This window comes from Globicephala melas, chromosome 20, assembly GCF_963455315.2.
Source record: "Globicephala melas chromosome 20, mGloMel1.2, whole genome shotgun sequence".
Classification (NCBI taxonomy): Eukaryota; Metazoa; Chordata; class Mammalia; order Artiodactyla; family Delphinidae; genus Globicephala; species Globicephala melas.
Genome location: NC_083333.1, coordinates 45,542,476 through 45,556,522, shown reverse-complemented (window position 1 = coordinate 45,556,522; position 14,047 = coordinate 45,542,476). Strand labels below are relative to the sequence as shown.

At 54.5% G+C, this 14,047-nt stretch overlaps 1 protein-coding gene across 1 annotated transcript in view; it reads right to left on the bottom strand.

The window, feature by feature from the left end:
- Positions 1-905: 905 nt before the first annotated feature.
- Positions 906-14,047, bottom strand: part of ABCC3 (ATP binding cassette subfamily C member 3) — a 37,489-nt gene continuing 24,347 nt past the window's right edge. The window contains exons 20-31 of the mRNA XM_060291241.1: positions 13,889-14,003; positions 13,553-13,700; positions 13,248-13,455; positions 12,644-12,954; positions 11,378-11,577; positions 11,096-11,222; positions 9,951-10,052; positions 7,452-7,598; positions 7,144-7,302; positions 6,413-6,579; positions 3,787-3,981; positions 906-1,421 (exon numbers count right to left, since the gene is read on the bottom strand). Of these exons, the coding sequence (XP_060147224.1) occupies positions 1,313-1,421; positions 3,787-3,981; positions 6,413-6,579; positions 7,144-7,302; positions 7,452-7,598; positions 9,951-10,052; positions 11,096-11,222; positions 11,378-11,577; positions 12,644-12,954; positions 13,248-13,455; positions 13,553-13,700; positions 13,889-14,003 (1,988 nt within the window). The 3' untranslated portion in view covers positions 906-1,312. The remainder of the gene's footprint in view (positions 1,422-3,786; positions 3,982-6,412; positions 6,580-7,143; positions 7,303-7,451; positions 7,599-9,950; positions 10,053-11,095; positions 11,223-11,377; positions 11,578-12,643; positions 12,955-13,247; positions 13,456-13,552; positions 13,701-13,888; positions 14,004-14,047) is intronic.

Here is a 14,047-nt window from a genome sequence, read left to right as displayed (position 1 = left end):
TTGCCCACTGCTTACCTCCTGCCGTGCAGCCCGGTGCCTAACAGGCCATGGAGCGGTACCGGTCCACGGCCCATGGGTTGGGGACCCCTGCCCTAGAGAAGCAGGCATAGTGGTCTGAGGGATGACATAAATGTGGAGGTGTTCGGGACTTCCCTGGTGGCGCAGTGGTTAAGAATCCACCTGCCAATGCAGGGGACACGGGTTCGAGCCCTGGTCTAGGCAGATCCCACATGCCACGGAGCAACGAAGTCCGTGCGCCACAACTACTGAGAGCCTGCGCTCTAGATCCTGCGAGCCACAACTGCTGAGCCCATGTGCCACAGCTACTGAAGCCCGCGCGCCTAGAGCCTGTGCTCCACAACGAGAGAAGCCACCGCAATGAGAAGCCCGCGCACTGCAACGAAGAGTAGCCCCCGCTCGCTGCAACTAGAGAAAGCCTGCGTGCAGCAACGAAGATCCAACGCAGCCAAAAATAAATAAATTTAAAAAATAAAATGAACTTAAAATAAAAATGTGGAGGTGTTCACAGCAGCTTTCCCAGGAGGCCTCGGGTCAGATTTCAGGGGTTTTATTTCTCACCTTTTTACAGTATCTGCACAGCAGCGCAGGAACTACTGGCAATTACCCAGTGAATTTTGGCTGTGAAGACAATATTTCTAGCCAAAAGTTCTTGGGTCTGAAGTTTTCAGATAATTCCAGCCATGTAGATGTGTATAAAGGTACCCTCCATCTCTCCCTCCTTCCTCCCTGCCTCCTCTAAAGGTCCTAGCCCCCAGACCTTGTGAACAGAGAAAGGCTACATTGGGGTGTATGTATTGTTGACACGAAGCTTTATTTTATCAGCGCTCCATTTTTAATGGATCCAGGCCAGCACCCCAGAGTACCAGACTCAGTTCCTAGGGACGGCCTGACCTGGCAGTCTTCTGTTCCAGAAGGAAAAAGCTTTATTAAAAAAGAAAAAACTTCAGAGTAGAAAATATGAAAAATCATGGGGGTAGGGAGGTCATGCCATGAAATGATTGAAAACAGTACAGTGTGGAAATAACACCACATTGGGAATCAGGAGGCCTGGGGACTAGTCTGGGCTCTGCCTCAAATTAGCTATGACTTTGGGCATGTTATTTGCCTCTGGGGCTTCACCTCCTCACCTGAAGCATTTAGCATGGTTATCCTGCCAGGCACTTAACAGGGACAAAAACCTGACAAATGCCCCCAGCGTTTGCTATTAAGTCCATTCCGTAGACACATCTGGTGTCCTTACCCTTCCTGATGAAAACCAGGAATGTCCAGGAAGAAATCCCAGGAATATATTTTAGGCAAGTCCAGCATCTCTGGCCATCCCGTAGAAGATGCCTCTGGCTGCAATGAGGTTGGTTGGAGAATCAAATTCAGCTATTGTCCCTTTGTCCAGGACCAGGACCCTAGCCAAGGAAAAGAAGTGGTCAGGTCTCCATCAGCCCAGATCTGGTTTCATGGTCCAACCCTGCCCTTCTGGGTACCGCTCAGGCCCCGCAGTGACATGCCAACCCTCCCACTTCAGTCAACCCACCCAACACAGTGCTACACCACATATGCACGCTTGCAAGGCTGGTTATTTTAGCCACTCCGTTTGCTGTCCTGGCAGATGAGACAATTTCTGGGATCAAACACAAGGTCCGATTCATCTTTGTTAGTCGGGGCTCCGAAAACCTCCCCTAATGAGCCCTTCCCTTCACCAGGGTCACAGGGCCTGTGTGCTTCCATCTGCTTTGTGCCAACTCAAAAAGGCACACGGCGGGAAACTGGGCTGCAGTGAGGCCGGATGCTGGCATCTGGGGCTTTGGCTGCAAAGCTGGCTGCCGCTGATGGGTGGATCTCCCCCCGCCCACACACACACACACAGTCAAGCCTGGGCCTGGGATTAGAATCTCTTGCCAACTAAACACAGGGTGCACCTGGTGCAGGGCCAACAGGCTGGCTCCCAGGGTGAGGCAGGAGCAGAAAGGGCTCTCCCAAGTCCCGGGAGATGCTCCTCAATAAGAGGGCCTGGACTGCACCCACTCTGTTTCCCCACCTATGGGGCTCCCAGAAACGTGTCCTGGGAAGATGTGCGTCTGTGGACATCACAGCCTAGCCACTGCCCAAACTGAAGCCCAGGAGACTGCCCCCCTCGCTTCAGTGGCTTCTCATAGCCCTTAGGGTAAGGACTGAATGCTTTCCCATGGTCCTCAAAATGCAGCAGAGTGAGGCCGCTTTCTCCCTGTCCTCTTGGTTCTACTGCCCCTTCACCCTTTCTACTCCAGCCTCATGTGCCCTCCTACCTCAGGGCCTTTGCATGTGATGCAGCCTTTTCCTGAAAGGCTGCTGGTGAAAACCATTTTCAGTTAGGCCTGGGAAGAGATCCTCTCAGTCCAGCCCTTTCCCTTGTCTGGACCCAGGGCCCGGGCCTTCCTGCCCACCCTCCCTTCTCCCAGTGGGATCCTGGATGGGAGTGGAGGCGGGGTGGGTGTGGTAGGGATGGAACAGACACTTAGCATCAGGCATTCTCAGCTTGGTTCCCAAGCCCCTGGGAGCTGTGTGGGGAACTTCTGAGAGAGGGCCAAGGTCTGCCCATTGCCCTGTCCATGTATCTCCCCACGTCCCCATGCCCTGCAGGTGTTTGTTTTGTGAATGAAGCCTGCCCTGCAGGTGTTTGTTTTGTGAATGAAGCCCTGTTGATGTACTCCCACTATACTCCTTCAGGATAGATTTGCTGCAGCCTCCTGCCTCTTCCTCACTCTGAGCTCCCGTGTCTCCAGGGGAGCCAGCCTGGCAGGCCAGCACCAGCTGGCTTCCATCAGGCTTCTGAGTCACCCAGCCCCTCCCCTGTCCTCCAGCAGCACACCTTGACATTAGGCACAGTGAGCAAACAGGTCACATTTTTTGCCTTTTGGCTGAGTGAGCTGCCTCCCCAACGAAGCCGTAAGATACCATGAGGAAGGCTCCTTCCCTAATCCTTTGAGAAGCTGGTTCTAGTGAGGATTATAAAGGACATCTCCTAGGATCACCTGCACTTTTTTTTTTTTAACATCTTTCTCGGAGTATAATTGCTTTACAACGGTGTGTTAGTTGCTGCTGTATAACAAAGTGAATCAGCTATACATATACATATATCCCCATATCTCCTCCCTCTTGCGTCTCCCTCCCACCTCTCCAGTCACCTGCACTTCTAACGCTTTATTTCATTGACTCCTTACAACAACCCTGAGAGAGAGAGAGGTTCATGGAGGTTTTGTGAATTGCCTAATGTCATACAGCAGTCAGCAGCAGAGCCAGGCTTGGGACTCAGCCCTCTGCTTTCCCACAGCAAAGCATCTACTCCGCACGGGACCCAAGCATCGTGCCCCTTTCCTCAGTGGCTTCCTGGTCTGTACGCCTACCTCACAGGATGGGAATGAGGCTCAAATGAAGCCATGGCCATGTGGGCATTCTGGAAACAGTGCTCAGGAAGTGACAGGATTTGGCCTGAAGGATCTGGTTCCCCTCACCTCAGTATTAAGAGGTGGGGGAGAAGTGGCCATGCCTAAGGAGCCCCAGTGTGCCCCTTCCCCACGTGTTGGTAACCCCAAAGTGTCCCTTGTGTCTCAGAAAGCATCCCTGTGCCCCCGGTGCCCAGATAACCCACACTGTTCTGCGCCCCCCCCAAACCTTAGACGACCCAATGGAGCTCCCATATCCACATATCCCGTAACCTTAATCTGCCAACCACTTCCCCGCGGCCCAGGCGACCCCACCAGGCCCCTCCCTGCTTGGGTGCCAGTGCCCCACCTGGTGTAGTCCATGATGGTGTTGAGCCGATGTGCGATGGTCAGCACCGTGCAGGGCTCAAACTGGGTGTGGATGGTGGCCTGGATGAGGTCATCCGTCTCCAGGTCGACGGCGGCTGTGGCCTCGTCTAAAACCAGGATGCGACTCTTGCGAAGCAGGGCTCTGGCCAGGCACACGAGCTGCCGCTGGCCCACGCTGAAAATGGGGAAGGCAAGGTATCTCTAGCTGGGTGCCCCCAACCTGACCCCAGGCCTCATTCCCCAAACTGTTTCTGTCTCCACTCCTTCCCAATGGCCCAGGGCTGGCTCTCTGTCTAACCTCTCCCATTTCTGCCTTAGCCCAGGACTCCTGGAACACCGAGTTGAGGTCTGGACACCACAGGGATAATGAGGGGCCTTGCGGGTAGAGCCAGGACTTACCAACATTGTGAAATCCCCAGTCTGTCTCTGGCACCCCCGGTCTCTTCTTCCTGTGCTTTCTTCCCTATCCTCACTCCTCAACCAGTGTCACCGTGTTTCTCTGCTTCTATCTCTCAGTCATCTACACCTTAGTGATAACACACTTAAATGACTCCTCCTGGATATTTGCACACATCACGTTATCTTGCTGAGCCTAATATCACACAATTTCGTCATCTTCCGCCCCCACGGGGAATATAGGTCAGGGTTCCGTTGTGGGAACAAGGAAGGGACAGGGCAGAGGAGGCTATGGGGGGTTCCCCGTGTCTGGTCCCTGGGAAGGTGGAGGAGGGGTGGAATGCATACCTTCCACCTCCTGCCTTGGAAGCTGGAGCTAATGAACAAAGAGAGGCTGTGTTCCCAACCACAGAGGCTGCAGCACCCCCCACACCCAGGGACAAATACCTCAGCCCTTCCCGCAGGGGTGAGTCACTACAGCCGGAGTGAAGGCCAGGCTCTCTCCCCGGCCTATTCCCGCAACTAAGGAAGGTTTTGGCAGCAGAATGAGCCGCCAGATAGAGCTCAGGGCTGATTTATGGTGGGACTGGCACAGGATATAGGTTATACTTAAAGTGGCTACAAGCTCAGGGAGGGAGGAGGGGAGTGGATTTCTGTCTCAGATCCTGGCGGATGTGGGGATGGAGGGGATGCTCTGGGGAGAGGTGCTCATGGCAAGCCAGGACAGGAGAATGGACCAAAACACAGCTGTGGGGCACAGGGTCTGAAAGCCTAGGCTCGTCCGCCAGCCACCCCCAACACGGCTGTGTAAGTGAAATCCAGGTACTGTGCACATTCATTCCTGCAGGGCTGCCTGGGGAGGCGGGGGCATCCCACCAGTGGCTATGATGCGGCAAGGAAAGTTTTGGGGCAGAAGCTCCCACTTCCCTGAGTCCTTGCCCCCCGCCCCCCCCCGCTAGCTGAGCAGCTTTGGGCAAATAATTTTATCCTCTGGAGCCTCGTTTCCGGCCCACAGGACTGCAGTAAAGATGAAAGGAGACAGTAGAGGCCAAAGTGCCTTGAACACTATTAAGTGCTGAGCAAATTTTTCAGGTTTTTGTTTTTGTTTTTTTTTTTGGAGAAAGTCCAGTCCGTAGGTGTGGACCGAGTAGAATAATACAAATAGCTACATTTCTCGGGAGTGTATCCAGTCTAAGTGCTTTCCATTTCATCACAATAACCCTAAGACTGCTCTGTCCAAACGATGGCCACTAGCCACAGGTGACTGTTGACCACTTGAAATACGACAAGTCTGAATTGAGATGTGCTGCACGTGTAAAAATACACACGGGATTTGACACTTGAAAAAGGCAAACTGTCCGTAATAGCTTTTGTATCAATTACATGTTGAAATGATATTTTAGAATTATTAGGCTACATAAAATACACAATTAAAATTTATTGCATCAGTTTCTTTTTCTTTTTTTTTAATGTGGCTATTAGACAAATTTTCTTTACACCTATGTGGCTCAAAGTATATTTTTATTGGGCGGCATGGTGCTAACAGGTATGGGACTGTTATTATCCCATACTCCTTTCAGAGGAAAGGAAAACAAGGCACAAAGAGGGTAAGCGACTTGCTCCAAATCACACAACTAACATGGGTACAAGTGTCTCAAGCCTTTAGACTCAGTAAGAAGTGGCTCTGGGCCTCCCTGATACGTGGCACAGCGACGGGTGATATAAAGTCTGGGGCTATAAGGAAGCAAAGAAAGGCCCAGAGAGCTCACTTTGCCCACTTCTAAACCACAAACAAAATTGCATCCACCTTGGAAAATATATAAGATTTCTCTAAAGCTCTGTAGGTTTCCTCCTATCTGCTCCACAGGTTCAGTCCACAACCCCTCCTCAGGCCAAGCGCAACATTGACAATCTCACAAGAGAGGACCGATTAGGGCTTTGGAATCTCCCAGGCATGTCTTCTCCCAGCTGTGTGACTTTGGCCCTGCCTCAGTCTCTCTGGAGCTTGCGTGAGGAGTCAGTGAAGTAGTGCACAGTGCCTGGCACACAGAATATGCTCAATGCAAGGCAGTGCCCCGAGTTCACTCTGGCTGAGACGGGAGTGGGAGGGCAGGAGGCGGCTGGCCTGGGTTTGGTGTTGTTTGATGCTAGACCCTCTATAGTGCTGCAGAGTGCTATTCCTGACCCACCCACCCACTCCCCGCTGTTACCTGAGATTCTCCCCGCCCTCGGAGCACTGGAAGTCCAGGCCTGCCGGCTGGGAGCTCACAAACGTGTGCAGGTGGGACAGCTCCAAGGCTCGCCACATGTCTTCCTCCGAGTAATTGCCGAAGGGGTCCAGGTTCATGCGCAGGGTCCCCGAGAACAAGATGGGGTCCTGGGGACAAAGCAAGGCCTCAGAGGGAGGCAGCTCAGGCCCCCTAGGGAGCCATGGGCCCCGAGGCCAGGGAACAAGAAAGGGGTTGAGGTGGTGGCATTCCCACTCTGACCCCAGCCCTCCAGGAGGGAGGCAATGGCCAAGGAGATAGAAAAACGCCTGTGGGGAAGTGATAAACCTCAGCTTTGCCAACCCAAATCCTCCACTAAGGCAGAAACCTGAACCGCTAATCTGACCCCGAAGTGTCCAGTCAGAAGAAAAAGTGAAATGTAATTCAGAGCTGTGAAACCAGGAGGCCAGGATACAAGGCCTCTGGGGTGGGCTGTGTGGAGGGGCCTGTTGTTCTGCTGGTCCAAGAGGTCAGAGGACAGGGTCTTATAGGGCAGGAGACATCTGACCCTTCCAGACCCACGATGGGGGGCCGCTCTGTGGCTCTGCTCCTGCTGTCCTGCTCTCCAGCCTCCCAGAGAGGGGTCCCAGTCTTGAACTCCAAGCTACAGAACGGGGGTGGGACCTGCCGCCAGAGTCACGGGCCAGTGTGGCCAGGCCACGCCAGGCTGCTACCTGGGGGATGATGGTCAGCTGAGAACGCAGGTCATGGAGCCCGATGTCGGCCACGTTGAGGCCGTCGATGAGGATGTCGCCCTCCGTGGCTTCCAGGATGCGGAACAGACAGAGGGTCATGGACGATTTGCCAGCCCCAGTGCGGCCCACGATCCCCACCTGGAGGCAGTGGGGGGTCGTCAGGGGGAGGCTGGGGTTTAGCGGGGCTGTTGCCAGGACTTCCCTGGGAAGCCAAGCAGACCCTTGGGCTGGGCCCCTGCCATCCCACAGACCCACACTCCCCAGGGAAAAACCCGCCCCACACGCACCTTCTCGCCACCTCGCACTTGTAGACTCAGGTCCTTCAGCACGAGGTCCAGGCCGGGCCGGTAGCGCACAGAGTAGTTCCGGAACTCCACCTCACCCTGCAGTGGCCAGCCCACCGGTGGGCGGCTGCCCTCCACCACCCAGGGGGCCTGGCCACCAGGGGAAGACAGGATCCTCATCATGGGGGGCACCTCTTCCCCAGCCCAGCCATCTCCCAACTTTGGTCTGCCTCCCTCCCCAGGCCCCTGCCATCGTCACCCACTAGGGAACCTGGTGGGGAGGTCCTGGTGCTCATGCGACCCAACCTTGTGGTTCAATGTCTCTTTATCCCTCTGACATTATTCCCCACAGAGCTTTGCTCTCCCCATTCCCCCGTGCCCCACGGCCATAAGCGGCCCCTCCCACCTGCCCTCGCTCCCCCTTTCACCATTCTTTATTATTGAGTGGCTACTCCGTGACAGGTAGTGGGGTCAACAATGGTAAACAAGACAAAGTCCTTGTCCCCATGAGGCTTACATCCGAGTCTAGGGGGGCCATACTGTTGACAAATAAGTAAGTCTACATAATGTCAGATGGTGATGAGTGTGGATAAGTGCCTGGTGTTGCTATTCTGTACAGGGTGGTCAGGGAAGGCTTCCTGGAGGAGGTGATATTTAAATAAAGACCTGAAGGAAGTGAAGGAAAAAGACAAGTAGATCTCTGGGGGAAGGGCATGCCAGACAGAGGGAACGGCAAGTACAAATACTTCCAGGTGTGTTCTGGATCACAATGACAAAGGTGAGAGGTAGAAGACAAGTAGTGGATGGTCCCATCACATAGGGCTTTGCTGGCCATTTTAAGGACTGTGTTTTTTTTACCCTGAGTAAGATGTAGGGCCAGGCACAGAGGAATAACATGATTTGGTGTGTTTTTAAAGGATCTCCCTGCTGCTATTTGGAGGAGGGAGAGGGGAGGGTGTTTTGAAATGCGGCAGGGGCGGGGGGTCAGACTGTCAGTAGTCACAAAGCAAGGCAGCCAGTATAGGTAGACCGCCCTCTTGAGGAGGTGTCAAAGGAATGGACAGTAGGGTTGGGGGCAGAATTTTTGAGAATGTGGAGACGGGATCATGTGTGTAGAGAGGGGATATGGGAATGCTAGGCATGAAGAGGGAGAATTTGAAGATCCCAGAGAATGGGGGATGAGGGAATGATAGGGGATGCCTGGAGAAGACAGGGGTAGATGGGGGCCCCATGGGCAGGAGAGGCCAGGTTGGGAGGAACAGGTGGGGTGGGGCTCAATGGGGGCTGACAGGGCAGGAGCTCAGGTCACAGAAGCCATGAAGTGCTTTCCAAGTAGGAGAGAGGGGCTATTTGTCTGAATGTCGCTGAGCGGTTGCATTAGATGAGAACAGAAAAGTGTCCCTAGGTCAGGAAGTGGGAAAATCATTGGTGAGTGGGTTCAGTGGAGTGGCAGGGCCAGAAACCAGGCGACAGGGTGATGAGGCAGTGGGGAGAGCACTGCAGACCATATTTTAAAGCCAGTTTCACGACAAAGGAGAGCAGAGAAATGGGACATAGGATACAGGGGAAAGGGAGGGTTGGTTTGAGTGTCTAGAATGGAAGCTACAAGAGCTTATTTTCGCGTGTGGATGGGAATCATCCAACAGAGGGAGCAAGATGGATGATGTAGCAGATGGAGGGTGTGATTGAGGAAGTGAAGTCCTTGGGTGGCCATGCGAAGAAGTAGAGGGAGTGGACTTTGAAATGAGAAAGGAAGAAGGTGGAAGGGACACAGGCAGATTTGAAAGTCTGGAGGCAGGAAGGCTGAGGGAGTTCACATCTTGTAAAGCCGTTTTCTCACTGAAGCGTTAGGCAAGGTTGATGACTGAGCCTATGATGACGGATGACTGAGTCATTCAGTCGACGACTGAGCACAGGGAGGAGGGCATGTAGGGGTTTAAGGAAAGAGAATGGTCAAAACAGAACTTTCTGAAAGTGGGAACACACGCTTCTTGGAGAAGCAAAACAGGAACACCCAGCCGTGGTGTGTGGTTATAAACTTGAAGTAAAATCAATGATTTTCTCCAGCAACGTTTTAGCAGCTGAGCACCGGCATGTTTCAGAAGGTAGACAGATGGGCTCAACTGGGGTGAGGATGACTGAGAGAGAGAAGGGCAAGGGAGTTGAGAGCACTGGCACTGGTGGAGCATAGGATCCAGGCTGGATGAGCTCGTGGACAGAGGGACAGTGGCAGGACACGGGACCGGGGGGTCCCAGGGAGGACAAGGTACTGTGACCAAGGAGGGCTTGGAACAACGGGAGCTGTCCTCTCCCACTACATCAGGAACTGCTTGAGGGCAGACCTTGTCTTGCCCTACACCTCCTCACATAGACCTCTGGTTGACACTCAAGAAGGGTTGAATGAATGAATAAATGAGGAGCCACCTGAACAGCTGGCCTGGGGGTGTAGAGATGGTGGGTCTCCAAGCACCCCTCCCTGCCCCAGGCTCATCCCGTACGCACCTCAGTCTCCGTCTTGGAGTACTCTTTGACTCTCTCCACGGCCACAATATTAGACTCCAAGTCTGATATCGTTCGTATCATCCAGTTCAGAGCCAACGTCACCTAGACAAAGGGACTGGGTCACAAGCGGGGCAATCTCTCCTCCCCCTGAAATGGCTTTGGGAGGAGTTCAGACTCCTTGACTATGCTCCTATCCTATCCCAGCTATGACCCAGGTGGGCCTGGGCAAACCCACAGATGTGCCACCTGGGGCTCAAATCACAACTGTACCTCAGGCAGTGACAATGCAGACTTAACAAAAGGCCACCCAGCCCAGTGTTTCTTAAACTTTAATATGCACAAGAAAGAGTTCCCAGGGAATCTTGTGCAAATGTAGCTTCTAATTCAGTAGGTTTGTGGTGGGACGCGAGATTCGACGTGGCTAAGAAGCTCACAGGTGATGTTGATGCAACTGGTCCTTGGACCACACTTTGTGGATCAAGGAGCCTTGATAGACAACGCTGGAGCCAGAGCCCCAGGTCTATGGTATCAGAATCTACAGTTTAAATCTCCAGGTGATTCACATGCACATTAAAGTCTGAGAAGACTGACCTGTCTGGACTGTCCTTTGTTTACCAAACGTTCAAGACTTGAGTCACCTGAGGCGTTGCAAATGGGATCTGCTTCACAAAAGTTCCATCTGCAGTTATTTAATGCTTTGACAATATAGGCTGATATCAGGGTGACCTTCCCAGGCTCCAGTTACCTGCTCCGTGTACTTTCTCTGCAGGCTTGTGAAATGAGGTGTATTCCAGCTCTCCACGTCCCTGCCCCCGGACCCCTGTCAGGGTTGACCTCTAGATCTTATGCAGGCAGGGCAAATTCTATTTGTCTCTTGGGGCCAAGCTCCAAGATAATTTCTCCAACACTCCAAGGTAGAGACCTCCTCTGGGCCTTCCTCCACTAAGGTCTGTGCACCCCACAGTACCACCCCCTGCTGGTGGGAGTGACTCTCCGCACTTGACTGGGAGCTCACAGTCCCGTGGAGCAGAACCTGTGGCTGGTCCCCATTTGGGGCAGAGCGAGGTGCTCAGGAGATGCTTGCGAAACCCGTGTGGCCTCTGCCCCAGTGGTGGCCCTGACCCAGGACCCAGACCTCTGCGTACCTGTAGGGCATAGGACACAGACAGGCCCACCAGCCCTGGACTCAGGCTGCTTCTCCCAATCACAGCAAAGAGTGCAGTGAAGAACACGACACAGTTGCCCACGAACTCCACTCGGACCCCCAGCCACCTGTGGGGATTAGGCAAGGAGGAAACGGGGCGGATGCAAGAAGGGGGCTGTTTAGGGGGAAGGAGGGGCTTGGACCCAGAACACCAGGGTCTCTCCCGCAGAGACACTGGTGGAAACTCCTGGGAGGAGCAGGGGCTGAGGGAGCTGCTTCTGACCTGTTGGAGACGATGTAGGGGTAGCAGCTCCTTTGGTTGGTGTCCACCTTAGCATCACTGATGGCCTCGAAGTCCTGGCTGCGGCCATAGGCCCGGATGACGCTGGAGCCGGTCACCGTCTCCAAAAAGTGGGAGTAGATGGGTGAGCGGCTGATAGACTCCAGCCGCTTCAGTTGCCGTGACGTGGCCACATAGAGGCGCTGACAGAGGATGGAGAAAGAGCTTGGAGTCAGGACCGTGGGGCCCCAGCTCAGTCCAGCACATCCTCTGGACCCATGTGAGCCGCCTCCCCGTCCGTTCCACTGCCCCATAAGACCTTGTTCCCTTCCTCCCGCTCCGCTCAGAAGAACCCAAGACTTGGGGGCCTGATACGGCTCCACGAACTCATCGCACGCTTCCCCTCTGGTCAGCTCTGCCCACTCTTCCAGGCCACTTTGTCCAGGAAGCCTTTCCCGATTGCCTCTCCGCTCCTGACCCCCTCACCTCTGCGGGGACCTAGACTATTGCACTGACTCTGCTTTGCCTCCTGTCAGTGACGATGCCTGTCTCCACTTAGGGGCCCTAGCAGTGTGTTCACACAATCAAAATTTTGCAAAATTTGCAAAAATAAGATAATTTTGTATTCTTTTTCTTAAAGAGCCTCTCCCCGCTCCACCCCCCAGTTGTTTAAACTTCAGCCCCACAAAAACACAGTTCTGCCTCCACCTTCCATCTTCTACCTGTGGGCCCCAAGATGGCCAGGGCCATGTAGGATTTGCATCTGAGAGTCCCCCGTCCCAGCACAGAGCACAGTCTTCACACACAGGCCTAAGCTTCTGGCCACCTGTGGATTACCTTCATGGACTGATTAATTAATGGCAGGATAGGGGCTCAGCAACACAAATGCCTTTTATAGGTAGCTGTATCTGAATGTCATCAACTCATCCATGTTAAAAACATGTACGTAAGTTTAGATATATCTAAAAAGAAGGGAAGGATAATGTGTCTCAAACTGTTGACAATATTTAGCCAGCAGGAAGGAGTTCTAGGGCCAGTCACAATTTACAAGGATTTCATTTTATCCTGTCAACAACTCTGTGAGGTAGGCTCTATGATTCTATTTTACACGTGAGGAAAATGAGTTTCAAAGAGGTATTTACTGAACCAAATCCAGCTGTGAAGCTGCGGGGCCTGACCTCCCTACATCCCACCACTGGCCCCCGGGAGAGCCCCGGCCACGCAACGGCCATGCCCCCAAAAAGCCACGCCCACCCACTCAGGGCACACCTGCACCAAGAGGTAGAGGACAGCCAAAGGCAGGATGACCACAGCGAAGAGTGGCGTGCTGGCCACGATGACCACGAGGGTGGAGATGGAGTTGTAGAAGGAATTCAGCAGCATGAGGATGGTGGGAGCCAGAACCTCATCGATGATGTAGACGTCCTTGGAGAAGCGGTTGAGGATGCGGCCTGAGGGCGTCGTATCGAAGAAGGACTGTGGCGAGCGCATCTTGTTGTGCAGCAGTGCCTGGTGAAGCAAGCGGGCAGCCTGGACGCCTCCCACCGCCATCATGGTGGCTGACAGCATCACCAGGAGCCCTGGTGGAGGAGGAGAGGCGCGCTCGTTCACCTGGGCCAGGTGGCAGGCATGCAGGGGCAGGTTCCGAGATGGGGGATAGCCTCGGTGAACTAGGCAGGCTAAGAGGCCCAGCACGGCTAGGATGAGCTAGACAGGGCCAGAGGCAGGTAGACTGCTAGAGTGGGTTAGGGAGTCCCTGGGGCTGCGACAGTGGAGAGAGATTCAGAGGCAAGGGCGTGGTTTGGGGGACCCAGCAGCCCAGAGATGAGGAAGGGGCCACCGTAGCCCCTTCTAGGTATCTCTGCAGGCTCACCTTGCAGAATTCCCAAGGCGGCGTAGACGCCCAGCCTCTGGGAGGTGTTGTTCTGCTGGCCGTTCACCACAGCCTCACTGGTCCAGGCACTGAGCCAAACGTTGGCCCCAATGGCAGCCGCACTTTGACCCCCGTGCAGCAGACAGATGGCCAGCATGGCACAGAGCCCCACGGCCCTGGCGTAATCCCAGAACACACTCAGCTTCACCTGCATGGCCACAGCAGTTGCACAGAGGACTCCGGTGAGCCCCGGGACTGCTAGGGGCCTGCCCACCCTCTCCATCCCTCCCGCCCAAGCTACTCACAGTGCCCATCTCCACCTTCTCCTCCTGGGTCAGCACATGGCTCGCCTTTGCCTCTGTTGCCTGCACTACCTTTTCTGCCGCACCCAGGCGCCTCCTGGGCACAGGCCGACCCTGGCCCTCTCTTTCCAGGGACATGGCACTCAGCTGTCTGCGGAGGCAACTGGTCAGGCCCAGGGAGGAGGCCTCCAGCACAGCCACAGACAGAGCCCCAGGAGGAGGTTCAGGCTGCAGCCGGAGGCCTGGGGTGTGTCAGGGAGAACGCCCACCTGCGCCCCCCGTCAGGGCTTGGGAGCCCCGGTACCGTCTCCCGGGGGCTGAGAGCTCCCAGGTGCTCACCTCATAAACTGCTTCTGGACCTCGTATGTCACTGGCTCATGAACCGTCAGGTCTGTGTGGTTGCTGAGCGGGTCCTCAGTCAGCAGCACCTCCTCAACCTCTTTGTCCTCCAAGGCTGCAGCGGGGAGGCAGAAAGGAGAGCTTGGCTAGCTCACCCCG